General features: G+C 42.6%; 1 protein-coding gene across 2 annotated transcripts in view; it reads right to left on the reverse strand.

Moving 5' to 3' along the window:
- Positions 1-10,688: 10,688 nt before the first annotated feature.
- Positions 10,689-27,487, reverse strand: part of NUDT14 (nudix hydrolase 14) — a 61,695-nt gene continuing 44,896 nt past the window's right edge. The window contains exons 4-5 of one of the 2 annotated variants that reach the window (XM_068399896.1): positions 24,874-25,111; positions 10,689-12,778 (exon numbers count right to left, since the gene is read on the reverse strand). In XM_068399896.1, the coding sequence (XP_068255997.1) occupies positions 12,538-12,778; positions 24,874-25,111 (479 nt within the window). In that variant the 3' untranslated portion in view covers positions 10,689-12,537. Of the gene's footprint in view, positions 12,779-22,695; positions 22,914-24,873; positions 25,112-27,487 lie in introns of those variants that run through there. The other variant, XM_068399897.1, reaches the window with a different exon arrangement.

The raw sequence follows: 27,487 nt of genomic DNA on the forward strand, positions 1-27,487 counted from the left end.
GTTACCATGTCCCTTCATCCCAGGTCTCTTGTACCTATTTGCTGGGCAGCATCTCAATATCTAACCACATCACTAACTTCACTCCAGCTGCTTATTCCACATTTTACAGGGAACATCTGGACCACTCCTGCATTTGTCCCCACTGAGGGACTTTTGCCTCTCCAAGGATTCTGGAGGATGAACCTGCAACTCAGCTACCTCAAGTGAATGGGTGGGCTGATTTCCAGAGGACATGTTTTTTAATATTGTCTTTATATTTAAATGGCAATATCAAACTTTCACTCTAAGTTCTGGTCCAATATGTCATATCCAGGGGTGAGATCCACGGGATGTTTAAGGCAACCACTCTGACAGAGGATACAGAGATAGCAGGTAAGGAAGGTGCTGTAGGCAACAAAACCTATCCATGGAGAGAAGTTAAACAACCATCCTGACCCCTCCTGTGTGTACACCAATACAGAACCATACACAGGGACTGCTTTCAGCAGCTGTGTTTTACAGGGCATATTTCTAATGGAGAGAAAAGCGCTCAAATCTGAAAATTGTGACTTAAGGGCAAAAAATTTTCATCTCCCCAAGCCTCTCTGAGAAAACCCTAAATGTATAAGGGCCAATACTGCTAACGAGATGGTCTTTTGTAAATGAGCCTTACTTAATGAAGACCCAGTTGGTGTGCTGAAGATGACTTTAGATAGGGGAGTTAATTAGTTTGCAACCCACAGCTGCGAATATCAAATGTTGGGAAAAGCTTGTCATTTTACCCAACTCTGCAACTCTACAGAGGAAATAATGGTCATGCATTGAAACAGAGAATTACTGGGGTAGCCTCAAGCCAGGGCTGCTGATGAGCAGCAGCAGTAGAGTGCTAAGGCCGGCAGACAACATCTCGAGGAGCCGCAGGGTAGGGACAGATGCTGGAGACACTTTCTTGACCATAAAAAGGTCCTGGGGGGAGCTCAGAGACAGGTATGGCTCTGGAGGGAGAGAAAAGCAATTCCCCCACACATTTCCCTCCCCATGTCCTTTTTCTGGTCAGCTCTGTGGTCAGAAGTCCTGGAAACCCTGCGAATGCTCCTTTTCCTCAACAGCAGATCTGGAGTTCGGTGTTGACTGCTCCTTATACGCCGGACACGTCGCTTTAGGAGCTGTGCCAAAACAATCAAGGCAAAGAAAAGTGATGTTATCTTCCTGTGTAGTGTAAATCAACATAGACCCTTCTCTGACAACAATGGAGCTATATTTGCATCCAAACTGTGGCCTTGAGGCTGCAAATAAAGCTATATAATTTCCAACAGAACAGCAAGCAGCTGAAAATTTCCCTCTGCTTTCAGAGAGCTCTTGAAGTGGGAATGCCTCCTATTTCCAAGAAAATTTAGGAAACCTGAAAGAATTAAGCCATGGCCCTTTTTCATTACAGTGTGGGACACCTGGACTTTTTGTGGGGGTGGCAGGAAAAGGATATAAGGTCATATACATGCAGCAGTCAAAGGTGTGTGGATAAGCCTGCGCCAGGCTCAGGCTCCCCAGGCTGATGCCATTGACCCTGCAGGCATGTCTGTACTGGGCTTGGTGGAGCCACTGGCCTAATGGCTGCCGCAGCCTGGGCACCTCCACCCTGGAGGAGCCACACTTGCACATGAGGATGGAGGAAAGTCTTTCTTGATGGGTATTTATGGAGTTACAAGCCTGTCTGGGGCCCTCTGTGGCAGGGGGTGCTTCATTTGTGCTGTGGCACACGTCTGTCTAAAATAGAGCCTTTTAAAGACAGCTTGGTTTAACCCTGCCCGCTCTGAGTGCGGCAGCAAAGCTCCTGCTGATGGCTGTGAGCAAAATTAAGAGTTTTTGGCTCGTGCGTCTATAATTAGACTGAGCAGAAGGCAAAATATTCCGTTATGACAACTTCAGAGTGGAAAGAAATAGGTCTGAGCAGATGTTGATTTGCAGGATAAACAAATTAATTCAGTTCAGTTTAGTCCTCTCTACTGTTTGAGTCCTTTGTTCCTTGATTTAAGAGTGTCAAATACAGTGCTCATGCTGAATGCATGACAAAAAATACATGCCAGGACAGACACATAAATCTGCAAATAGAAAATATATCCAGTATCCTTGTAGGTCTGCTGTATTTCCCTATCATCCTGTGACCTTCAGGACCTTGGCTTTCACCCAGGGCTGGTGTTCTACAAAGAAAAACCCCATTTTCAAAGCTTTAGCAGTTTGCAAGTGAAATGATTGCCTTTGATGCTGAAACCTCTCAGGATTACAGTGCTGTGTCAGGTTGTATTAAATAAGCAGATTGAGCTTCCCAGTCTTCAAATTTTCAGGTGAAAACAATGTCCCTTGTAAAAGGCTGGTTGGTGGCAGGATGTTGGGAGTGAGCTGGACTGACCTGCACACACAGGGCTGGGCGCTGAGTCCCTCCATGCACATCCATCTGTTTTCACCACAGTACAGTCCTTGAGGCTGGGACTTCCCTTGAAGGACTGGAAAGCCGAAGCCTATAAAGCGTGTTAATGCAAATTGCTTGGAAATAAGTTCAGCTGAAAAAAACAAACAAACAAGAAAGCAAATAAGGGATCCCTCCTGAAGTTGAGTGCTCTTTCTGAAAAGTTGAGCTTGGGTTTAAAGGACTTTGCTTCCTTTAGAGGTCTCGGAGAGAGGTCTGTGACTTCTCTGACTTCCAAGTTTAGACCGAGACATAATTCAGCCCTTTTAATAATTCAAAGGCATTTGAGTCTTCTTAGTCCAAAGGAACAGATAAGCAGCTTTCTGAGTACTCAAACTCAGGCTGGTTCTATAAGGGGCATTAAAGCAATAGACTTTCTGTGCTAAATAGTGTGTTTGTAGCCTAATAGGAATATTAGTGTACACACAGCCTTAAAGGAATTGTCTAGTATTTTTATAGTTTGGCATTTACATATCCTTAAATGTGAACGCCGAACTATTGTAAGCTAAGACGTTTGAGCTTTTACATGATCTTTGTTGTGAATATGTGAATACATTGGTAAACTAAACAGCAACAGCTAGATGTTTTCACTCGGTAAAGAGGAGGTGAGCACATTCAAAAAGTCAGTGTGCAAACACAGATCCCACGGCAGAGCATGGATGGCTGGATCAAAGAAATGGGCAGAGAGAAAAATGGGACCCCTGCCTTTGGACTGCAACACAGTTCCTGAAGTCACAGTTCTTCCCTGACCATTTTTTACTTATCGGACTTACGTAGACAAATGTTGAAAATTACAGAAATTTTAGAAGAACTAATTTGATTTAGAGCATCCATGATCTTCACGCAAATAGCTGGCGGGTGGGCTGAGCATTGCATCATTTAATGACTGGGAATACAGCTGAGCTGTTCCGTATCAGGTGCTGCTCGAGGGGACCTAACATCTCCAGGTGGTACAAAGGGGCAGGCACACCCTGTGCCCCAAACAACCCAGTTGTCCCAAAATGGTTAAAGGGAAGGAAATAGTTCCTAACCTGCACAGATGGCTCCCATTGACTTCCCTGTCTCATCCCTACAGCTCAGACTGGTGTTACATGGCAGAACATGTGCTGCTTTGCTGGCAAAACGAGAGGAGCTGCGAAACCCCCCAAGCTCCACTTGATTGCTTTCCTGCAGGTGAACACTTCACTGTTGTTTTGAACAACATGTAGGATGGATATTTGCAGCTGGAGGATGTCTGTAGCGGTAGGGCATGTTGCATGAGACAGCAGACTACTGCTCCTATAGCATCATGGGCCCTTCCCAAGCACCAAGGGCTTCCTCATGCCATGGGAGTCTTGGCTGGAGGTGGGTTCTGAGCCCCCTGAAGCATTCAGAGTGGTCCTGCCTGGCTCCAGACGCCCCTCCCAGACCTACCTGCTTCCTGGGGCTCAGCCCTGGGTCTCTACTTTTCTTGAAAAAAAACCCCAACCCCCCAAAATTTTTATTTCACATAAAAGATCTAAATATATTACCTGAGGGAAAAGAAGTTCCTTATTTTTATATCAAGAGTAAGTGCTCCGTGTTAATTCTGCACTGCTCTATGCACGTTCTGGATGTGCTTCATGAAGCCAGCGAGTTAAAACCAGCTTGGCCAGCACCAGCCCTGCAAAGCTGAACCGCCACGCTCCGCTCTGACCCGCGAGACCCTCTCTGATCTTTTCCAGAAACAGAACCTTACAGAACAACGTGTTTTACAAGGAAACAACTCTGCTACGTAAAAACGAGTCCCTTGGTTTAACGTTAAACTAGTTGCATTGCATGTTTCCATCTCCGCTCTCTCCCTGATGGGCAGCCCCGGGTGGGTGCCTGGGTGCAGGTGGCAGAAGAATTGCTGGAAGAAACCTGTCGCCCCATGAGTGGCAGAGCTTGGGGACCATGTCCGTGGGATGCCCATGTCTCACCCCTGTGGGCTTGCCCTCTCCAAAAGCATCATTAAACCATCCTGGAGCAACCAACCCATCTGAGGGGCGGAGGTGCCGGGGGTGCGCAGTAGCTGGAGCCCCTGCCCTCAGAGGTGGGCTGCGTAAGCCCAGTTTCTCTGGAAAAGCAGCTAAAAATAGCCACTGGAGATGTGCCACAGGCTGCGCGCTGCCGGTGCCAGGTTTGTTTTATATCGCAGCAGTGCTGGGAGTCAGGTCCAGGCCACGCATAGTGCCCGGGGGCGAGGGCCGGGGATCGGGGGATCGCGGGGCTGGGCGGCTGCGAGGCAGCCACCACAGCTGGGCTGGGGCCAAAGGCATTGCCCCGCGCTCCGCCACCCTTCCCTCCGAGCCACGGTCCTCGCCAGTGCTGGCCCGGCTCCCATGGGAGCCCCGTCCCCCCAACCCACACTAAGAGCTGCTCAGGACAATCGTTAGGTCTGAGGAGGTAATGAGGAGGATCGAGGCAGTCTCAGTTTCTTTATCCCTTGTAAGAGGGTTTGCGCTATAAGATGATACCTTACTCCAGAGCAGCCCGGTCAAATGGAAATCCACACTAGCTAAGTAAACGCTGATCATCCTGCTTAGAGAGTTGAACTAAAAAGCTTTGCCAATCAATCAGCCTTGATTGATAGAAAAAGGACAGGGCATTAGGATAAGGCATGCGGCTTTAGAAGGCAAGACCTTAACCTCAGGTTTTTTTCTTCTTTTCATGTTTGCTGACACCTCTCCCATTAATCGAACTGGGAGCAGATCTATATCATTAACTGCAGAATATTTACACATTGCTTTTGAAGTGAGAAAAAACAAACCTACACATTAGTGCCCATCTAGGAGCTAAATCCTGTGCTAGAGCGAGCCGTCGCTCTGCTGTGATCAATAAACCCGTTAGTCTTCGCTCAGTGCCTTGGCTCTGTGAGAGCTCCTGGAATCAGATCTTATTATTTTGATGTATTGGTGTTATTTTGACTGTGCTCATCTGAGAGACTGGGATCAGATTGCGTGGAAGAGAAATAGAAGAAAGAAAAAAGATAGAAGTAAAAAAAAAACCCAAGCGAACAAAGGCATTAGAGGTAAAAGAAAGCCATTTGAGAAGATGAAGCTGGCAGCATGACCGGGAAGGTGCAGCAGATGAGGACATCGGGTACGAAGCTGGTACCTGGCTTGGCTGTCTCCTGCGCGTCGCTCGGGCTCTGTGCAGCCCAGAAGCTGCTCAGCGTGACACCGCCACTGCAACCCAGAGCTGCTGCAGATGGGACAGCCTCTGCCCTCACAACACAGGCTGGTCAGGGGTGCAGAGGGTTGTGGCTGCCTTGGAGGGCCAACGTGAGGCCATGGCACTTTCATACACCCCCGGCATCAGCCTAACGCTGCTCCCTTTTTGCGCTGGGAGCCTGTTGCCAGCCCCCCTCCCTGCTCTTTAAAGATATTTCATAAATATCAGACACAAGTATCGGAGGCGGAGGTCGCTCACCACAGCAAATGGGATTTTCTGAAGCACTTCCACGACTAAGCACAAATCCTGAACGTGACCTTGGCTGCTTTGCCCGTTCCCAAGGGGCACTGATGCTGGTCCCCCGACTTCCCCAACCACGATGGGAAGAGACGGGACAGATGCTGACACCAGACCCAAAGGCCGAGACCTGTTGTGGATGTCCCCCTCCCTCTCCCGTTGCCTGCGGAAGGTCCCAGCTCCAGAGGCTGCGTATGGCCCCCATATGCTTGGGGCTCCCCTGTGCTGCCACAACCCTGCTGCAGTCCCACCCTGGGGCTCCGCACATGACCGATAGCAGCACAGAGCAGTGAGGCTGCTGGGTGGATGAGCAGCTGAGGGATTGCTGTAACTCAAGCCCTCGCGTCCCTGCTGCACCGCCAGCTCCGGGGTCAGCGGCGCTCGGGCTGCCATACGAACCTGGCCAGGCCAGAGGGTTTCAACTTAAAGTCTGATGAAGTTGGGAAGCCATAGAAGGGTAAAACTCAAGTTACATCTCTGGGGAGACCCACGGGGAGTGCTGAGGTCCTTACAAAGTCCTTCGCTTTCAGGCTGAATAGAAAAGAGGAGCTGGAGATAGCGTGGCACGAGCTTGCAATACCTTTGGTTTTGTTTTCCTGATTTTACTGCAAAAGGAGTACCCCGAAACCTCAGGGCAGGAGCAGGGGGGGACCTGAAGGACGAAGCGAAGGAGGTTACGAAAGGAGCGGGCTATCGGAGCGAGTGCATTCCTGCGGGGCCTCCCCCTTTCCCAAACCCCGGGGAGCTGTTTGCACAGCACCTGCCGTTTGTCCCAAGAACATTTCTTAAATTGTTTCTAGCACTCTCAAGTGCGTGATTGTGCCTTGTCCAGTTATTTTAACGATTGCTGCATGTGCAAAAGCGTTACGTGAACACCCCATCCCCACACACACACGGCGGGGCTGCCGGGGGCACCCACACGGCGGGCAGGAGCTGGAGGTGTGTTTTATTCACCATCATCTCTGTTGGCCAGGCTCAACAGAAACCCGATTAGTGACTCTGGCCCCAAAATCCATCCCCATCCCTGGGGTTGTAGAAGCAGCTGGAGCAGCTGCAGCCCTGGAGGGCTCTGGCTGGCTGGAGCACACTGTTTCCCATGGCCTCAGCCCCTGCCCGCGGCTCCTGGGGAGGCTTTGGAGGTGGCAGCCAGGCTGTGCCACCCACGGGCCACAGCGAGAACCCAACTCTGCCCACCAGCACCCGTTGAGGACTTTGTAAAGGGCTGGGGATGGGACTGGTGCTGTGCCAGACACCCCAAAGCAGCAGGTCAAGGCTCATGACCCATGTTTCCATTGCACCTGGGGCCAGGTGGGATGTTGTCCTCCCAGGCTTATTTTCAGGAGCATTAATTAACTGCTTTTTTTTTTCCCAAGCCCCTCTCCACAACTTGAAGGGTTAAAACCAGGCTGTGTTTACAGTGTGACAGACACGCACTTGGATGGCCTTGCTTGGAGGGGTCAGGCTCTCGCACGGGTGGCCTTGACCCCAGGAGGTCCCCACGCACACACACACTGCTCAGGGCTCACGTGGCACCTCATCTGTCCCCGGCTGGTGGGATGTGGCTGAACCAGGGCTGGCTCCTGGCTGCCACAAGCATGTCTGTAGCGATCACAGCAATGTTTTGCTCTTGTAAGACGATAAAAACATGTTTATCTTACTGCTGAATGCTCTACCCATCGCACCCATACCGCAAACACCGAACCACAGGTGGGCACAAGAAGAGCCCTGGGATTTTTCGGTTCATGAGACTGGAGCATGAGGGTAGCCATTAACTGCCGAGGCTGACAGCTGTTCCCGTGTTGTCCATTCCCAGCCCATTTTCACTGTAACCAAGCATCCGAAAGGCGTTTCTCAGAGCAGCGCTGCTTTTGAATGTTTTATTAGAGACCGAAGCCAGCACAGGATATTGAGTACTTGAGCAGCAAAGCAACACAGTGTGTGGCTGGCAGGGTTTAATACTTATCTGATTGTATTTCCAATTACGAGAAATGCACTGAAGCCAGTCCTGAGGCAGGCCAGAGAGCTCCGAGCGCCGCAAATCTGGGCCATTTTGCTATGTTATGACTTCTCCTCCCTCGTGATTCATCTGGAGAGCAATTAAAACCCTTGTAAAAATGCGTTCCCAATTAAAGAGTGAGACTGGCTCTGAAGGATTAGACAAATTGAGGACTAACTTTTGCAGTAGCACAGGATTTGTATGAGCATCGCTTTTTTGTTCACATCAAGCAAAATCTTGCGTAAACCAGTGGGAATGAAAACTCATGCTGGAAACCTGCTCCAAAGTCTACGGCATCCTTCCTTAAATCAAATTTGAATCTGGATTGGGGCTGGGATTTTCAGAGCTTCACCTCACTGCTGCGCTGTTTGAGATGTAGCATCCCAAAGTAGAGCAAGCAAAACCCTTTTTGGAGAAGCTGAGCCCAAACAGGGGCTAGATTGCAAATCGCTGGTACCTGCTGGCAGGACCACTCAGCAGCACCCCTGGGAGCGCAGAGATGGGGACCACGCTGTGCTGTGTCCCTGCCCTGCCTGTTACCTGCACCCCAGCGCAGGCACCGAGACCAAAGCTGCAAATCCATCCTGTGTGCACAGGCCTTATTCTGATCCCTCTGAAGCCACTATATGCTTCAGGCGGTGGCTCCTAACAGCTTCAAACAACCGTACTAATCTGTGACAGCCTCCCTCGCCGAAGCGCGCGGGGCGGCGAAGGCGCGGGGAGCACAGCGGGAGCCGTGCAGCCAGACTTTTATGGCCACAAAGGCCGAGTCGCACCTGCTGATGGTTGTGAATAGACTTGCAGACAGCACCAGGTGTGCCATTTCAACAGATTGCACAACTGGGTGTGCCTTTCATCTATGTATAGAGCCCCGGCGAGAGGATGAAGCGCGCTCGGCGATTGTCCTAATTTAGCAAAAATCCTGTTTGTCCAGTGGGTCGCCCTGCTCAGTCGGCACGTGTATTTCAGGAGCAATTATATCAGTTGCGCTTGGCCTGGCCCCGGCCGTGGTCCCACGGGGAGTTGGGGAACGCCACTTTTATCATTGGCGGGGAGGGATGGTAATGAGGGAGCGGGCGAAAAGGCGAGCGGCCGCTGCCAGGGCAGCCGGCTCCTGGCAGTGCCAGGAGCATCCGCGCGCCTGCCCCCACCTACCCTGCAGTGTAATTCAGCTCGTTTATTTAAAACCTCAGCCTTTTAGAGAAGGCATTTTAATCATATCACTGTTCAGTGTTTAATACCTGTAGCAGGGCTTGTGGATACTTTACAAATATGGTAATAAATAATAACAAACGAGGTCCATGTACTTGCAAGGTGCTGGTGACCTCTCGTCTGCCACCTGAGTGAGCCTGACAGCGACAACACATTCAAGATTTTGTAATTTCACTCTTCATTAGAAGCCTGAGTCTTAATTTCAATTTCATTAGATTATCTCTACATCCCAAAGTCACATCATAAAGATGAGATGCTAAGATTTGTATTTTAAACACAGACCACTCAATTGTACTCAATAAAAGAAAGATGCTGATCTCATGGTGATGGTTAGATGAGATCAGGTAAGATTTTTGCAGGTTGGAGTCAGTATTCATTACCAGCAAACAGGGACGCTGTTTTATTCCAAACTGTCTGCTCTCCATGGACATGTGTGTGGTGGCACGTCCAAAGGACACATCTAAAACACAGACATGATTTCAAGCTTCCATTAGAAGCACTTTTTCCTGCCCAGGCTTGGCTGATGTATATCGGATTTGCTCTAATTATGATCTTTGAAATGAGCCCTAACGAGAGAAGTGGTATCTGAATTGCTCTGGTTTTATTTTTATAAGTATGAATCAGCTACTGTTTTGAAAAGAGTTCAAGCCCTTTCTCCCACATTTTCAAACCTTCCTCATTCCTTATAAAAATCCCCACCAAAATTAACAGGGAAAAAGTAAAGGTTGAAGATAGGTTTATGTTTAATATTGCAAAGCCAAACACCAGACACACCATCGCTTTATGTACAGCTTTCACTATATTGCATCACTGCTGTTTCTGTGGAAAATTCCCACACTGGAAGGAAACCAAAGTAATCCCTTGGCCATTTGGTTTCTGTTTGAGAACTACAAATTGCGGGGACAGCCGGGCAGAGCACAGGGCTGGGGTGTAGCATCCCTTGGGGTGTAAAGGCTTCAGAGCCACCACAGTCCCCTGGCATTTCGTAGGTGTCTGCCCTGTAGACCCCTGGGGAGGGATGGACTGGGAGGTGGGGGCAATGCTGCTCAGCTTCTGGATCACGGCTGGCACCAGCTGCGTGATGTGCACAGAGATTTTGGGACCTTCATCTTCCCCCCGTGCTGGGTATGGCCGTGTGCTTTCTCTGGTGGCCCAGCAGCCCATAGCTCATGTCACGTACGTTGTGTGGTGGCACAGCAGATGCAGCACTGGCTGACCTGCCTCCTCAGGGGTGGTCTGATGAGCCCAAAGCGATTGCAGGTGCCGAGATTTGAAGGCACTTCTAGACAGACTAATCCATGAAGTGTATATTTAGTCTGACGAATCACACCCTGAACGCTTGTCACCCACATGTATGGGTCACAGCCATGGGCTCTCACCAAGGCCGTTAATGCAATGTGAGTGCACCTTGTGAAGCACCAACTCCAGGCCCTGGATGCGGCAGGGGAGGGAACGTCTGACTGGGGGAAAGCTCTCAGCGTCGCACAAAGAGCCTCAGTAGAAGTGGAGTTTTGTACATTTGTAATTCTGGGGCAAACGGTATAAATGCATAAACGCTTTGAAAAGTTTCAAATACTGACCACCCTCCACTACACCGATTTATTTTTCCAAATTACTGCATTATACAGCAAAAAAGGCTTTTGACATGTACACGCACACACTCATCAGCTTGACACTGAACAGATCAACAACCTACTGTGTAATAATTTTGATGGAATCAAATACATACTTTGGTAACTACAGCCTGGAATAATAAGACATTATTTATTATACATATTGTAGTAGTTCATAAAGGCCTCTGCAGCAACCAGTAAAGATGCAGAGCAGCGGAGACCCCGCCCTAAAACACCTTCCAATGTAAATACATCAGACAGACAGAATTTATTTGCTTTTCACGATAACTCAGCCCTTGGCTCACCACAGACCAGGCACAGTTCAACGCAAAGGTATCTGAACTGTCACAAAAGGTGTCTGACTCCCACAGACGAAGGCTGCTCTTTCTCCGGTCACTTTCCAAGGATCTTTCCTCCCTGTCAGTAAGAGAACCAGCAAGTACCAGTTCTAAAAGCTTTTTTTTTTTAGAAAATTAGTTATTTCTACACCTATTTAGATACGCAGTGATTTTAAATCAGCCACTGGATACCATCATGCTTCTGTACCACATTTATTCCAGTTGCTGTATGAAGTCTGTGTATTTGCAGTACTCATCTTCCAAACATACTTAGTACCTCAGTAATCCTAGAAGCACATATAATGTAGTCACGTTAATTAACATTAGCTCAGTGAATAACATAAACCAGTACATAATTAAATTGCCAGACTTGATTCTCTTTTCATTCATGCTCTTAACAGTTTCACATGACAATTACTCCACATCTAAACTACGCTGACAGAACAAATACCATACGTTCTAATTAGACCACTTTATTAAATCGTGTTGCTCAGTACGTCTGTGCAGGTTGTACGGGCTTCAATGTAAATGCACAAATGATGATAAAATCTCTCAATAAAGCCATTCCGATCACTAGATTTCAAGGAGCGTTATCTGAGGGTAAGTCCTATTCTTCCCATTTGGGTGATAAGGAAACTGAGACCACAGAACGTCTCAGAGAAATCACTCGTATTAGTCACCTCAGAGTCAAATCAAAAGAATTTGGTCTCTTGAGTCCTGCTCTAGAGGACAAAGTTTGATCTAATTAATCAAGTATTACCCATAAAACAAACAAAGCAGCATGTGTTCCAGTAGCAGCCCCCCTCATTCGTCCCTCTATCACCACCACTGCTACTCAGCATTATAGTGGGAACAAACAGAAGCCCGTAATCTTAGAGCTGGTCTATTGTCAAAATGACACATTAGCAGAAGTATTTACAGTCATGTTTGCTTATGAAATCAAGGTTTGCATGTTCAGAAATGCAAACGTTTTCTCTGTACAGGAGCTACACATCACAGAGAAAGCTGCTCCCTGAAAGCTGTGCAGAACTCAGGAATGTAGTTAGGGTATCTGTGACTATTAAGGTTTGCTGCCTCCTCACAGAAAATATCAGAAAGTACAGGGAATACACAGCTGCCAGTACGTACAGACCACAGCGACAGGCTGGTACAGCAGCTGCACTGAGGTCCTGAGCAACTCTTCGAGATAGTGGTAGAGCAGTGCCATGATGAAGGAGAACCAGACACATTTACTCAGCCTTTGTGCAAAAATCAACATTTGTCTATCATCAGAGGCAAATCCTGGCCCCAGTGAAGCCAGTAAGTGTTTTGCTAATGATAGAAATTGGGTCAGGTTTTTAATTCAAAATTTCAAGAAAGATCTGCTCTGTGAAAAGTTGAGTGGATCGAGGCAGGCAGATTTGCAGTTTTCTGTATCCACAGAACCAGCAAGATAGCTTTTCTTAAAATCATGGTGCTTTGATTTTATTTTTTTGGTAGCTTGGGTGCTATGTTGTTTTGGAACCACAGGAAGCTGAAGATGACACCCATTGTCTTCGGGAAAGTCTCATCATAAGCAAACTTCATGGAGTCTTCTAAAGGTATTTCTACAACTTCAATCAGCTCTCCTTCTTCAGCCTGGCCACCTCCTTCACTAGTTCTCATCTGGTCTGTTACTTCTGCATAAAATAATGTCTGCCTAGAACCTGTCACACCAACTCCAGACCTGGAAAAAAGCAGAGAGGAAACGTTGGTTTAGATAAAAAGAAGGTAGCTAGGAACTAGGAATGGAAACCTGGGTCCTTGTGTCGCTAAGCAACATCAAAATGCATGTCCTTACTCTCTGCTAATGTCATTTAGAACCTACAAACGTGATTTTGTTAATATAGAAATTGATTGCAACTTTCATGCACAGTTGCATATGAAATGGATCTGTCTTCAAATATATCCTGCAACTTTGGAAAAATGATAGTTTGGGAGAAAATAAAAAAAAAGTTTTTGAATCGGTGAACTGTTGCTCTACACATACTGAAGTCAACAGACGTTTCTTCAACTGACCTTAGTGAGAGCTGGACTGCACGATGACTCAGAGAGATTTACAAACAACAGAGGGAAGCTCCTCAGTGTATCTGTAAGCTATCACACTACATTTGTTTGCTTGTTTTTACACAAATATTTAGATTTTTTACTCTTAAGAAGATTACGTCCATTCACAGCTGGGAGTCCTCTACTCACGGACTGGAGAGGTACAAGAACAGAAAGGCAGCCTGAGAGTCTTTCTCTATCCTTCCTGAACTTTAGCCTTGACCCAAATGGACCACTCTAAGCACGCATGCATTTGAAGTAATTCAGTCTCCCTGCTAAATTTGTTACAGTGGATTTAGTTGAGGATATTTAAGATTATGTAGTCTTTCTTCAACTACACCGCTTGCTGTGCATTATAGTTCTTAGTTGTTAATCCTCTATTTCCTTAGGACTATTTCATTTATGTATTATTAAATAAGGGATAAGTACATAATCCACTCATTTAGTCCTTGCAAGAAAATGTTCACATCGTAATCACAACTTCTTCATTTCTCATGATTACAAGCGACTTTTCACATTGAATCTGGATCCAAAGTTCACTGAAACTATGAATGAGGCATTAGGGCAAGCTGAAAAATTAGCTTTCATATTATTATACATGCAGAGGATTCTAAGATTTGTAGCTGTGTTATGTTCTCAGAGTGTATATCAACACTTACACAACCATTAGGCAACTAAATCTTTCAGTTAATCCAGCATAAACCACACCCCATAGCAGGAATTAATCATTTGCCTCTCAATTTTCTAAGAACATTGGCAATTATTTTGTTTGGAGAATTAATAGTGATTATTGAAGTTCTTTTCTTACATACATATACACTCTTTTTTTAAACACAGAATAGGGAGCAAACCAGTGAATTCTTCTCCTAAAATTATGTCTGATACATTCTGTGACTTCGGACAATACATTTCACCCCTCCAGGATCATTCCTGTATATCTAAGAAGAGAAACTTAATCATCTTCAGCACTTCCAGGAACTCTGAAGGCTTCTATGGCATTTCTTTCATTCTGGGCTCATCACTTTATTTCAGCGTCAGTAGTGGGTTTTTTGATACACATTTTAACCAACAAAATGTGACCTACTAGGATGCAGCAAGAGGCCAGACTAACATTTTCCCTCTCTCTTCCACTCTCACCAAAGTACACAACCTCCTTCCTCAGTCAGTCTTATTCAGTATTTACTTTCCCTGAGGACCTCTTCTCTGCAGCCACTGTCCTTGGTATTGGTATGCTATTCTGATGACTGTCAGTGATGGTTTGCCAATAAAAGAGCCATCCAGGGCTGACAATCATCCACAGACTGTACATGCCACTGGTACCATATCAAATGTCTTCCCAGGACTCCCTGTGCCACCCACACTCCCCGTTCCTTTCTCTGACGGGAAGCTTCCTGGAAGAGTAACACCATTCACCAGCCATGCTGCCACTCATCTCACCTCAACTGAAGATCAAACCAGCAGACAGCACAACACAAACGCAGTCTTTGAAAGCAGCAGGAGTTGCACACTGAGCCCACCATGCTGGCTTCATCATTCTGATCTCATTACAAAAGTAAGGTAGGTTCATTTTTCATCAAGTTGCTATCAGCAACCAGCTTGCAAAAGTTGGAATGACATTTTTCATGCTCATGTGCTATCAGTGCCCTTTCTGCCGTGAGGATGATGGCACACTTACTAGATTCCCTTTGTGTTAAAATACAATATATTTTTCTTCGTATTATCAAGCAATAATATATAACGTTAAAAAGCAACACTGGAAATGAAATACTAAGAGCAAACAGATCTCTTTCACAATCCATCACAGCTGGCTACTTAAGCTCTAGTCACCTTGATATCTGTCACTGACCGCTGACCCCTGTGCTACCCACTCCTCACTGTCGTTGCAATGTCCGTTGGAAGGAGCCTCACTGAGAGAACGTATTTGTGATGGAATAGTAGATTGTTTGCTCTGCTTTTGTTCTCTCTTTTCCCTCTTCTTTTCTTGTGCGAGGAGGCAGAAAGTGGTTTTCTTTTTAATCAACTAGAGATCGAGATCTGGTTTTCTCTATATATAGTGATTACTTGTTCTTCAATTGTTTCTGCAAGAATTGCATTTTTAGTAATTAAATAAACATAGGAAGCCTGGGGTTCAGAGATGGTTTTTTGGTAACTGATAATAGAATGAAAAACATATGTTAATTTATACTGTAAAATCTGCAAAACAAAGAATGCAGCTTGCTGTCTCCATAGGTACTACGAAAACCCACAGGACTACGCATAACATACTTAATGTTATTTTATTTCTGACAAGTATGAAGTCTGAGCTTCATCTGGGGTGCCCTACCTGGAGAATGAAAATGCTCTTAAACTGAGTATACCCATGTCCAGCTGATATCATGTAAAGTTTACACACAAAACCACAGAGACTTTAAGAAGCCCTTCTAGAAGAACATTCTGGCTTGATTATTTACAGCAAAATCTCCTTCTATACCACCTGTGAGCATTTACTTATGAAATAGCTGCAGCTGTGGAAATCACAGTTCACTTTCTAGACATCTTTTCTTTAAAGTAATGGAAAACTGCTTCCTGAGGTGCTACACCATAAGACAGAATCATAGAATCATAGAATGGTTTGGGTTGGAAGGGACCTTAAAGATCATCTAGTTCCAACCACCCTGCCATGGGCAGGGACACCTTTCCACTAGACCAGGTTGCTCAAAGCCTCATCCAACCTGGCCTTAAACACTGCCAGGGAGGGGGCAGCCACAGCTTCTCTGGGCAACCTGTGCCAGTGTCTCACCACCCTCACAGTTTCTTGCCACTGTAGCTCAAGTAGCATGGAGTGATTTCAATATGCCATTATTTCATCGTATTTACTCATGAGATATTACTATAAAATCATTTTTTCTTTTCTTATGAACTCAGTACATCAAGACTGGCTACTACACTGAATGTACTTTAAAAGAGGAAAACACTGGACATCAGTGTCTTTCCTTTGTTATGATGCCCAAAGTTATGGCACTTCTTCACATATACTGGCCTACCATTTGCCACAGAAAACAACTAGAAATTTGCAACAATACATATTCAAGGGATGACATACCTACGTGTTCATTTTTTCTCATTTGATTACCTAACTTATCTTGCTCTGGTGCAACTTTGCCATGAGTTATTCATTAAAAACTAATAAAAACTTCCAAATGAGCTATAAATAAAATCAAAGAGTGCTGGTATTAATACTCATGTTATTCTATTCTACTCTTTTCCCCTCAAAACAGCAAATTTAACATTTCTAAGACTATTTAGAATCCCCTCACTATTTAGACAGGTGACTTTGGAGACTATTGTATGACATTATTTATGTACATATTCATGCCTTTTATTGTCTAACTACATGCCTGTTTCAATGGTTTCAGAAAAAGGTTGAAAGATACAGGAACATATTTTAATTCACACAAAAGGCATATTTTTTACCTTTTTAAATTTAAAATTTATTTCTCTAAATGCTCTGGCTGACTCTACCAGTTGATCATTTTTGCATGGATCCATGTGCAATTCCCTTTACTAAATTAAATATTCTCCATTATTGCCTACTGCTGTCTTTCACAACATTTCCAGACTCTTAGATATTAATGTATCCTGCCCATCCTTAGAAAACTGTCCACAAATCAATGCTATTGACATTTCATTTGTCTTAGTACCTTTGTTTTTTATAGAAATCAAAAGTTAGAAGGTTTGTTGCTTTGAAGCCATTCTGAGCCTCCATCTGGTTGAAAGTGTTTTCCACATACCCATGGAAAACGTATACACATTTCAGTGACTTGGGGTACTTGGGGACAGAAGAGGAAGAGAGGAGAGAGAGAGAAGGTGGGTCTGACTGGTAAAGAGGCAACAGGCTGCTATTATGCTTTCAGTATGCTTTCAGGTTTATCTGTCACTAGGATCTTCCTATGCTTTTGCACACTTACTTACTTGCACTTTCTGAGTATGTTTAAGGAATTTTGACGTGCCTTTATTCATGGTTATATTCCTTTTTCTGCTACCTCCTTCCTCTATCCCAAGTCTGTGACATATGCTTTTCTTGCCCTAGTATTTTGCATTACAAATAAAATGCTTTTGCCATGGTCTTAAATGAGTCACCTATTAACAGATTAGAGCTATATTCATTAGCTTTGCATCTGTGAAAATCACAGGGGTCAGCACACCCGAACTGCAAGTGATGAGTTTCACCCTGGGAAAACCACCTTTCTGATAAAGGTGTCTCCCCTTCCCAGTACAAGAGCAGCTTGGGGGAGGGCAAGCAGGGTCTGAACTCACAGCACCCGCCCAGGGTGAGACCTCAGGCTTCAGTCTCACTCCACAGGTTCAGCACTGTGTTGCCCAGACCAGGCATGTCATGGCTTATACTGACCCAGACCTACTAAGCCTGGCTTGACCTAGCTGACTGTTCCAGACATATTTTGATGAGTCTGTATTGTGCTTGACTCTTATTTACCACTGTGGGACAATTGCAAATGAACGATGCAACACACAGCTCTGTTTTCTTTGTCTCTTTATTGTCAGGATCACTTTCCTATGAGAAGTTTATAGTTGTTTCAATTAACAGCTACATGGCTGACAAATACTCTTTGTCAAATCATTAAGGCTTAAGCTCACAAACCCTGTAACTTCAGCAGAGAGAGATTTTTAAAAGTAAAAGTCTATTAGCACAAAACTTTTAGTGTTGCTTCAGAGACAATTAGAAACCTCCATTACCTTTGACAACAGCAAGTCTAAGAATATAAGCAGATCAAAGCAAGGATACCAAAGTGGTATGGTTTTCATCACAACAGTAACTTAAATGCAAGTTTAACACATGAAAACAAGATTGTATGCTGCATTCCCACATTTCATTTTAAATAAAACACTCAGACACTGTGATTAAATCATGCTATGGCTTTCAAAGCTGTGGGCAACACACTCGTAGGCAACAGCACAGCGGAGAAGCAGTTTCTGCAGAACGACTGCAAAGTGCTTCTCCTCACCTCCTGCCCAGGGGTGGGACTGGCTGGCACAATGAGGCTGTAACTAGAGTAATTTTCTATCTACTTCCTTCTTAGATCAGGGAAAACACAAGAGACAGACTGTCACTCCAATCTGGTTTTGAAACTCGGCAATAGCAGCTATCACAAAGCCTTTGTTTAGCTCTTCCCTTTTATTAAATGTATGAGGAAATACATAGCACATGAAATAGAGCTCACAAAATGGGACTTTTCACTCATCGTGTCTAAGTTCATAAGCATAAAGACATATTACATACATATTTTTGATCACAAGTGGTTAACAGAATCTTATTGCTTAAAAAAAATAATGTTTAGTAGTGCCTAAAAGCCACAAGTGAGATTGAGTCCATCTTGTACGACTGCCTGTGCTCAGTAACAGTAAATTTCTTCTTCAAACTGAGTGTGCATGTATGCAATGTGCACATTTGTAAGCACGGTCGAAATTCAAAGCATGTACTCAAGATTAGCTTTGCTGTCATCTCATGTCTGGGTGCTCATCTATAGCAACCAATTATTACATTCATAAAGATTACATTTCTAATTTGAAGGAACAAACATGTATGAGAAAATAAGCAACATCATATACTCTACTATTCTGCTGCAATGTGGGAAACAAATAAATAGACTTATCATTGTGAAGACTTATTAAACTCAGATTTCTGATAGACAGCAATTAAAACCTATATTTCTCATAATTTCTTAATATTTAACAAATATAAAATCTATAAACAATCAACATTTACTTGTTCCTGTCAACACAGAAATATATTTTTTGGTTTTAATCTGACACAGTTAATGTGAAAATTCCTAAATGCAACATCTCCTTTTATAAGATGTAAGCCATTTGGATGCAGAATTTGGGTATATAATGAAAACATAATTCATATTTACAAATAAATGCGACACAAATCTCTGTTATTTAGGCTGAAATCAAGACCTATTTAGGCATGCAACATATAAACTGATGAACAGTGACATACAGCTCCTATTGTCACTTCTTAGGACCTTTGTACACTTCTTACATTATAAGCAGCAGGTGCAGGAAAAAAAGGCAGAGAAGTAATTAACATAAAATTATATTACATTATGCCATCACCCAACAGGTGTACTAGCAGGTGATCTTTCTAATTATAATGCACTCCAATATTTTCAAGGCTATTATTCTTTCTACATAATAACCTGTGAATACAAACCATTTTTACCTCATTGCACAGGGGCTAATAGCCGTAGCACAGTAATTGGAACTTCCAATATTAATTCTATGAATACTCCTCTTTGTTGTATACTTTTGGAAAAAAATCAAATGTAGGAAGATTAAAGTAAGTACCTATGTTAATATAGTTAGGCCCTTAAACTAATCCATCTGATTTTTCTGCAGCAGGGCTGAGAATCTGCAGCTCCTATTGTATCCAAATCATTGCCAAGAGTTTATTACAACCTCTGGGAGAAAATAAAGATGCAATGAAGGGAAAAGAAAGTAGAACCAGAAGCTCTGGTTCAACTTCCTCCTGATGCTCTGAGGTGTTATTTAAGTCCACATAATTTTATAAACGTTCTTCAAGAAGACCAAACATTTCAAGAACTAAAAGAAAATACTGTAAGTTGCAATGGTAGTAATAACATCTTTAACAACAACAACATATTTCCCTGCCCCTGTCTTGTAAAGAAACAAGTCTCAAGGAAGACAGATGGAAGTACTTCAACCTAAGAACCTCACAGCTGAATTTCACATGGGATTCAAACTGAAAACTGCTGGGATACAGATAGAAAATTCATTATATCTTATACATGAGTAAGTCTGAAGTCGTTCACTTACAAAATTCTGCATTCAGGGGAAAAAAAAAACCTGGAGTGAACCTCACAGATTTATTCTAGAGCTTTTGAAAATGAACAATTTTAACTGACAATCATTTTCATGAAGCCTCAGTTTACAATTATACTACCATAGTATTAACTTCATTTTATTATTGATCTAAATGGTTCCTTTACACCCATCGCATCATCTACCATCTATGCCATTTTTGAGTGAAGCCATACACATAGGTGACCACAACTCAACACACCAGTTGGTATCAAAACTTTCAGGAAGCCTCCAAAAGTGGATTAGCTCCTGCCAAAACCTTTTATAATACCAAAATGAGGTTACTTATTGTACGCCAAGCACAAAAGTAGACATTTGTGTAGCCATGATGAGAAGAGGAAACTCACCACACAGGATGCAAACACTACAGATTTTTTTCAGAATGATTCCTGCCTCCATCTACACAGCAAAATGAACCATTTGCATTTAAATTCATCTTCTGGCTAGCATTTTTTCTGTAATAGGAACAGATCCTTCTAATTCTTCAAAGTGTGATTCCTCTGACCTCCTCCAATCAAGTCCCTCTTAATGTATTTGTCTTTCTCATTATCTGCTCCCAATCCAGTCTCCTTCATTCACCCACGACATACTTTCCTCCTGTTGCTGGAACAACTTGTTCCTAAGACTCTTGCTCAACTAGCATAAATTCCCCAACTCCTGGCTTCTTTCCTGATTTCTCATTGACTCCACAGCTACTCTGTGGATCATTCAAGGTAATTAATCACAGAATCACAGAATCACAGAATGTTAGGGATTGGAAGGGACCTCGAAAGATCATCTAGTCCAATCCCCCTGCCGGAGCAGGAAAGTCTGAGATCTTCTTAATTCAATGTCTGACTTCCATCTGATGAGTATCATGTCACAAGAGCTTTGACAGAGCTTACGAATGGGGTCCAATGGCTTACTTCTATGTACTTTTGAAATATCTGTAGCAGTATTGTAGTTAATCTTTTCTGGTTAGCTGAGAAACATAAAAAAAAATTCCCCCAAAACCCCTGCTGCAGGCCCTGATAATAAATGGAAAAAAAAAAAAATGCTGTCTTCAGATTACCTCCAATCGTTACGGCACCCGCTGCCTGAGAACAGAGCAAAGTTCTGCTTGAACACAGCCTAAAGTACTTTCCTCATTCCCTTAAAGAGCATTCTTCTCCACTGCATTGAATGTACTTTCCCTGAGTTCACTTAGTTCTCAGCCCACGTTTTTTCTCTGCATTGTTCCTTCATCGCTTCTTCCCCCTTTTCCACTTGAGGATCTTCTATTTCATTTTCCTCCCTGCTTTAAGTTCTCCCTACACACTGTCCACAACCTCCCCTTCCCAACCCATTAGCCACAGAACTGTATTGACCTCCCTAGCCAAAACTGTTTCTCCCTTTACATTCGATGTGTCTTCTGCTTTCCATGTTCTTTCTGTCAGGTCTAGCTCCAGTCCTGCTTTTATTCCAGTCATGAAATTTCCTTCTCATGACCATGATTCCAGAAAGGGTTGTCATTAGGAATACAAGACAGCTCCTTGCTTTCCGACCAAAGGGTGTGACGATGCAAACCCTTGTTTGTACAAAAGCCTTTTCAACGTGCACATACCTCTGAGTTTTTATCTATAAAAATCTAATAGACAACTCAGTAATTATTAATTATAGTTATCTAAATATTTTAATACAGTTTTATTTGCATCAAGAAAGGAACAACAGCTAACAGATTTGCCAGGAATATATCAAGTGCAGTCAAACAAATATCAGCTATAATAGGATAACAGGTCTTGTGGATAGGGGCAGCAACACAAACAATGTAACTTCAGTTTATCAAGGGTTTGAACACTATCTGACAGTTTCATTAAGAAGTTAGAAGATCATGATATACTTAGGAATCGAAGAAACTGTGAAATAGGTGCAAAACTAGTGTGAAAATGGTACTCATGGAATGGATATCACTGTCAAATTGGGAATACAAACTGAATAGGATTCCACTGGGGACCATCCTCCATTCAATATAATTCAATATTTTGTTTTAGTACTTGTATGTTGAAATATAGACTGCAGATAGCAAAGCTGAGATAGATTATTTATAAGAAGTTAGAGATGAATATTAGAATTCAAAATTATCCCAGCAACTTAGAGAAATGATCTGAAAAAAAGGGTGCAATTCAGTAAAAAACAAGTTCAAGGCTCTGTGTTCAGGCAGCAATAACAAACAGCACAAATACAGACAGGAGGTGAATGACAGCGCAGTACTGCTGCAGAAAATAGTTTTGAGATGGGGGAGGCACTGTGAACCATAAGTCAACAAAATAATGCCACTGCAAAAAAAGACAAACATCATACTACAGCATATAAACAGAATGATCTTTCACTTTGTTTGTAATAGGGAAATAATGCTTCCACTCTGACACTGGTAAAGCCCCCGCTAAAATACTGTGCTCCACTTTGGGCACTATGTTTTTAAGAAATATGCAGACTAGATGGAGAGAAGACATAGGACAGCAGAAGGAATGGTCAGACATCTAGAAAACATGGTCTAAAGAGAAAGCTGAAATCAACTAAGATCATTTTGCATAGGCAAAAATAAAATAAAGGAAAGACATGTTGAAACAAATATGTGGAAGGTGCAGAAGTACCTTATGTCCACTGGGAACAGGGTAGTAAGTCACAGGCTTGAAGTGAAGAAAGGGAAGTTTAGGCAAGACATGAGGAAAAACTTGCTCATGGTGGACTGTTAGATACTTCAGACAGAATGCCTGGAGAGGCTATGAAATGATCAGATTTTAGAGAAAGCACAGATGCACATTTGTGATTTAAATCCAGCTGAGCCTGATCTTTCAAAGAGGAGCAGTCTAGATGAGATCCTCCCAAAATTCCTTCCAATTCTGTTTTCTAAGGCTTCTCTCTGATCTGATGCACTGGATCAATAAATAATACAGAGCAACTATTACATGGATTGCTGGGATGACACATAATGACAAAAGTGCATGATGTATTGTAATTATTAACAGGATGTATATGCATTAATGTAAATATGTCAATGTTTTGTATTGACAGTCACAGCGTGAAATAGCATAAACCATTTAGAAAAATGTGTTACACTTCGCAAAAGCTCAGAAATTCTTATACGTAATATAGCCATTACAGAAAAAATGTCCTTAGCAGACCACAGGGGAACCAGTTACTTCCTGTCTTTGCATTAAATCCTCAAGGATCAGTCAGATATGCCAGTCTTTGGCTGAAGGAAGAAGAACTGGACACTCCTAACAGGAAGACCATAACATTTAGAATAAAATTCTAACACAGAGCACAGGAAGTCCAACAAAAGAAACTGTAAAATATCATCTTTGAGGCTTCAACCTTTCACATTAATCTAAAAAAGTAAATACTATACAGGTCCTTCTGACTTCAGCATGGATCTCCAAGGGCAGAAAGCTGTGCCCACATAGACAAACCAGGATTGGGGGATTAAGTGCCCTTTGCATGGGTCTCAACAGAGAAAACTCCAATTGTATACTACTCTCTTTGCAAGCCAGTGCAATTAAAAAAAAAAAAGGCAACTATAAGAACAACCACCTGTAAGATACATTTAACAACCAAAAAACATACAGTGTTTTAGCCAGATGTAAATTGTTAAAGTAGAGCCAAACTTCTACACTGAAGCTACAAATTTCTACAGTTACAGAAATTATACAGAAATTATATTCTCTTCTTATTTTGTGTTTATATACACACACATATATGTATATATGCATATACATATGCATATATCTGCATGCTGTGGCCTGTCAGTGACACCCAACCTATGAAATTCCACAGACAGCTTTTGCTCATAAATCTAGCAGGCACTTTTTTCTTTCAGTAGAACAAACCCTTAATCTAGTTTCAAGGAGTTGTAAAAGACAGCTCCTGTGATTCACCCCCTCCCCTCAACAGAAGCACTGCTTGTTAATCCAGCAGGAAATAACATTTGTCAGGATTGACAGCTGTGGATTTGTATTCAATTCCCAAATTAAAAACCAATGACAGGGCCTAGTTCAATGGAGATGTCAAGCAAAATAAAGAAAGCAAAAAACCTGCTTTCTCTGTAAAATACAAACATACACACATTTTGGATAACAATAGTAAAAGCTGGGGAGGAGATATAATGGGATTAAAGCTGTGTGCAGTTTCTCTTGAGTTTTTTTTTTTTTTAAATTTTTTTCCCCTCCAACAACTATTTTTCCTCTTACTTATTAAGTTTTCCTCTTGCTCCTAACATATGTTTTAAAACATGTTAAAATCTATGTCAGTAACTATTTAAAACCCTGCAAACATATAATGTAAAAATTTTAACAGTGAAATCATCAAAATCTTCATATGTAACATTAATTATTGTCCAATTCAAAGAAGCCTTAATTACAGCCCAAATATTATCTAATATCTAGATCTAACGGTACAAGTTTTCATGCTTCTACAAAGTTGTGTCAATGGAAAATCAGAGTCCACCTTGGGCAGCTTCTATTGTTAATCAGAATAATAAAGATCAGAGATGGAAAATGCCTGACACAGTAAAGATGGGCTGTTTTCTAGCACTGTAACAAACTGCTCTTAAGAGCCCAATGCAACTTTTCCCAGTTCTAATAGTTTTTGGAATAAATCACAATAGTATCATTCTTACTCAGAATTCAATCCTGTAATTTTGAGTTTATAAGTCCTTAAGTCTCTGTCAATACTCCTCTCACTTGCAGAAAATTACACCTTTCACATACTTTCAGATGTCCATGTTCCTCCAACACACTGCTTAAACAAGGGAACAGGGAACATTAATGTACATACAAGCCACTTCAGAAATCTGTGAAACAACGAAAAGTAGTGGTTTAACTTACTGCTATTTACCTGTAAGAAGTGATCCTCCTTAGGTCTGTAACAGGAACACGATAACCACACTCTTCTAAGACTTCCCCACATGCAATTTCTTCTAAAGAAAGGTCTGGTTTGTCTACGATGCCGGCACAGAGTTCATAGGTCACTCCTACCACAGCAGGTAAGGGATCCTCTAGACGAGAGAAGGTCTCCTTCTCCTGATTCTGAAAGACTTGAGGATGATGCCTTTCTACCTCACACATGTAAACGGCTTAAAAAAAGCCAACAAACAAAACAAAAAGAAACAAGAGGGTTTGGGTTGTTTTTTTTTTAGTTTATTCATACTAAGTAGAAAGAAGATGGTACACACAAATTTTGCCTGAGAATCTATAACCATCAGAGCACTTGAGAGTAGCAATGAATTCAGTTGTGTTATCTATTAAAATTATGACACACTGAAATAGGAATTTTAGAGAACAAAGGTTCTCTTGCCATTTCTGTAAAATTATTCTGTAAACTACTTCTGCTTACATCATTTGGAATGAGTTCATGCACACCTTAAAAAATATATATACATATGCAATCTGGTTCATCCAAGAAGTCTAACTCCCAGAAGCTCCAAACAGCTTCCATTTGTTGGGCAATGCGCATATCAGGATTTAATTTAAACTACGCAGTTATCTTGCAGGAAAGTTGGGTTGCACATTACGTACCATGTGCACAATGACGAGTCTTTCAGCCTGTCAACTCAGCTGTTATTTAGAAAGAGTATGAAAAGCATGTATGTTTGTTTGAAAAAAAAAAATCCTCTTTTGAACATATAGTTCCTTGCACAGATTCCTGTGTGGAGCCTGAAAAAGACTTCTTGAATTAATCTACAAACAGCTGCCACTGTAAAGCACTCCTAAAGAAACTACAAATGCCAGATTTTAGTCCTTATTTAAGCAAAACCTCCCATTGATGTCAAGAGAAATTCTGCCAGAGTGAGAACTGCAGGACTGGATGTTAACACAAATCAGTACTGACAATTCCAATCACTGTAACTTTATCTTACAGGTATAATCCCATCTGTTTCTTCTTTGAAATTTCCTCATGTCTATCACTTTGCTTTTCATGAAAGGTTACCATGAGGGCGTTAAAAAACATCCTGAATAAAACTATTTTAAAATTTGAAATTTTCCATTCTTCCAATAGTTTTCCAAATTATTCCATTAAAATATTTTACATGCATATTTCATATAGACATAACATTTTTCAAATGACCTCATCTCTTATTTCCCATTCTAAATTTTACAGAACTGGTATACAAAAGAGCTTAAGTTTAATGGACAACTTTTTGTTCTTGGATTTAGCTTATTATTTCTTAAAACTGTGATATACAGCTAGGTCCCTAAAGAAATGTTGTCGCATAAAAGTAAAGTACCACAGTGACTTCTCAAGCACTTGGTCTGTGGGGAAGAGTCTATACCCCAGAAGTTCGTGCCTAGACTCCTTCTATAATGCTTCTTGCGTCAGAAGTGTAGTAGAGCAAGATCAGCACGTGAATGGGAGATGTCTGGATCAGTCTAAAAAGAAAGACGAAGTGCAGAAGTTTGCCCAAAAATTAATCTTTCTCCAGAACTTAAAACTTTCAAAGCCGTTTGCAGTAAGTACATCAAGCCTTTGAATTCAAACATTTAAGGACAAGAGCTTCCATTTCTTAGTTGAAAAAAATAACTGGAGCTCAGTTTTCTTTTTAAAATGCAGCAAGAAGGCGACAAAAAAAATATTCCATGCAGAGTCTGAAGGACAGATCCTTGAAGGGTGTCTATTGTCATTATTCCAAAAGCTTCTAAAAGCTATGACAATTATCATAAATGACAACTACCTCCAGGATGTCTCTGAGATGAGCCAAATACTCTTAAGATTGCATTGCTTTTTCAGTATTGACTTATCTGTATCAGTGAATACAAAAAGGAACAACACACACATCCCAGTAAAGGACCTGGGCACCAAAACAGGATGCAGGTAAGAGTGTAGGTACAGAAATATGAAACTGTGATTAAACTAACTCTCTGTTACAAGTCTCTTGAATCCCTGAAACCCATCCTCTCATTCCATCAGGCACCTGCCATTCTCCTTCTCCACCAACACAACTGGGCTCCACGTAGATCAAAACCTACACTCCCAAAAGGACCCAATCCAGCAGTCGTCTTCAGAGCAAAGACAACACTCAAAGCACACTAACAGCTTTTCTGTGCAGATAAGGAAGACAAGAAGCGGTACCAGCCACTTCTGTTAGAGTCCAAAAATCAGAGCATTCACCAAGGAATCACTGTATGAATTCATTATCAGAAGGCTCAGAAAGGTTCAAACTCAGTTCATCTCTCACAGATAAGCAAAGCCTAGAAAACCAAGCTGCCTGCTAATACCAGAGAAGAGAGCGGTCCCCCATACCTCTCCTGAAGGTGTAAAATTGACTGCACAAGTGATGCACCAGGGGAAATAAAGTACCAGTTGGAAAAGCAGTCTGTGACTATTGGCTAGGGCACACTCTTTGAAGGGAAACTTCTGACTCTTCTCTTCCTTATCACAGGTTGTCAGCTTATTGCAAATGCACAAAGAGTTTGGAGAGCAGGAACTGGAAGCAAGAATTCAGCTCCCAGCA

The sequence above is a fragment of the Nyctibius grandis genome, chromosome 4, assembly GCF_013368605.1.
Source record: "Nyctibius grandis isolate bNycGra1 chromosome 4, bNycGra1.pri, whole genome shotgun sequence".
In the NCBI taxonomy this organism is placed as follows: Eukaryota; Metazoa; Chordata; class Aves; order Nyctibiiformes; family Nyctibiidae; genus Nyctibius; species Nyctibius grandis.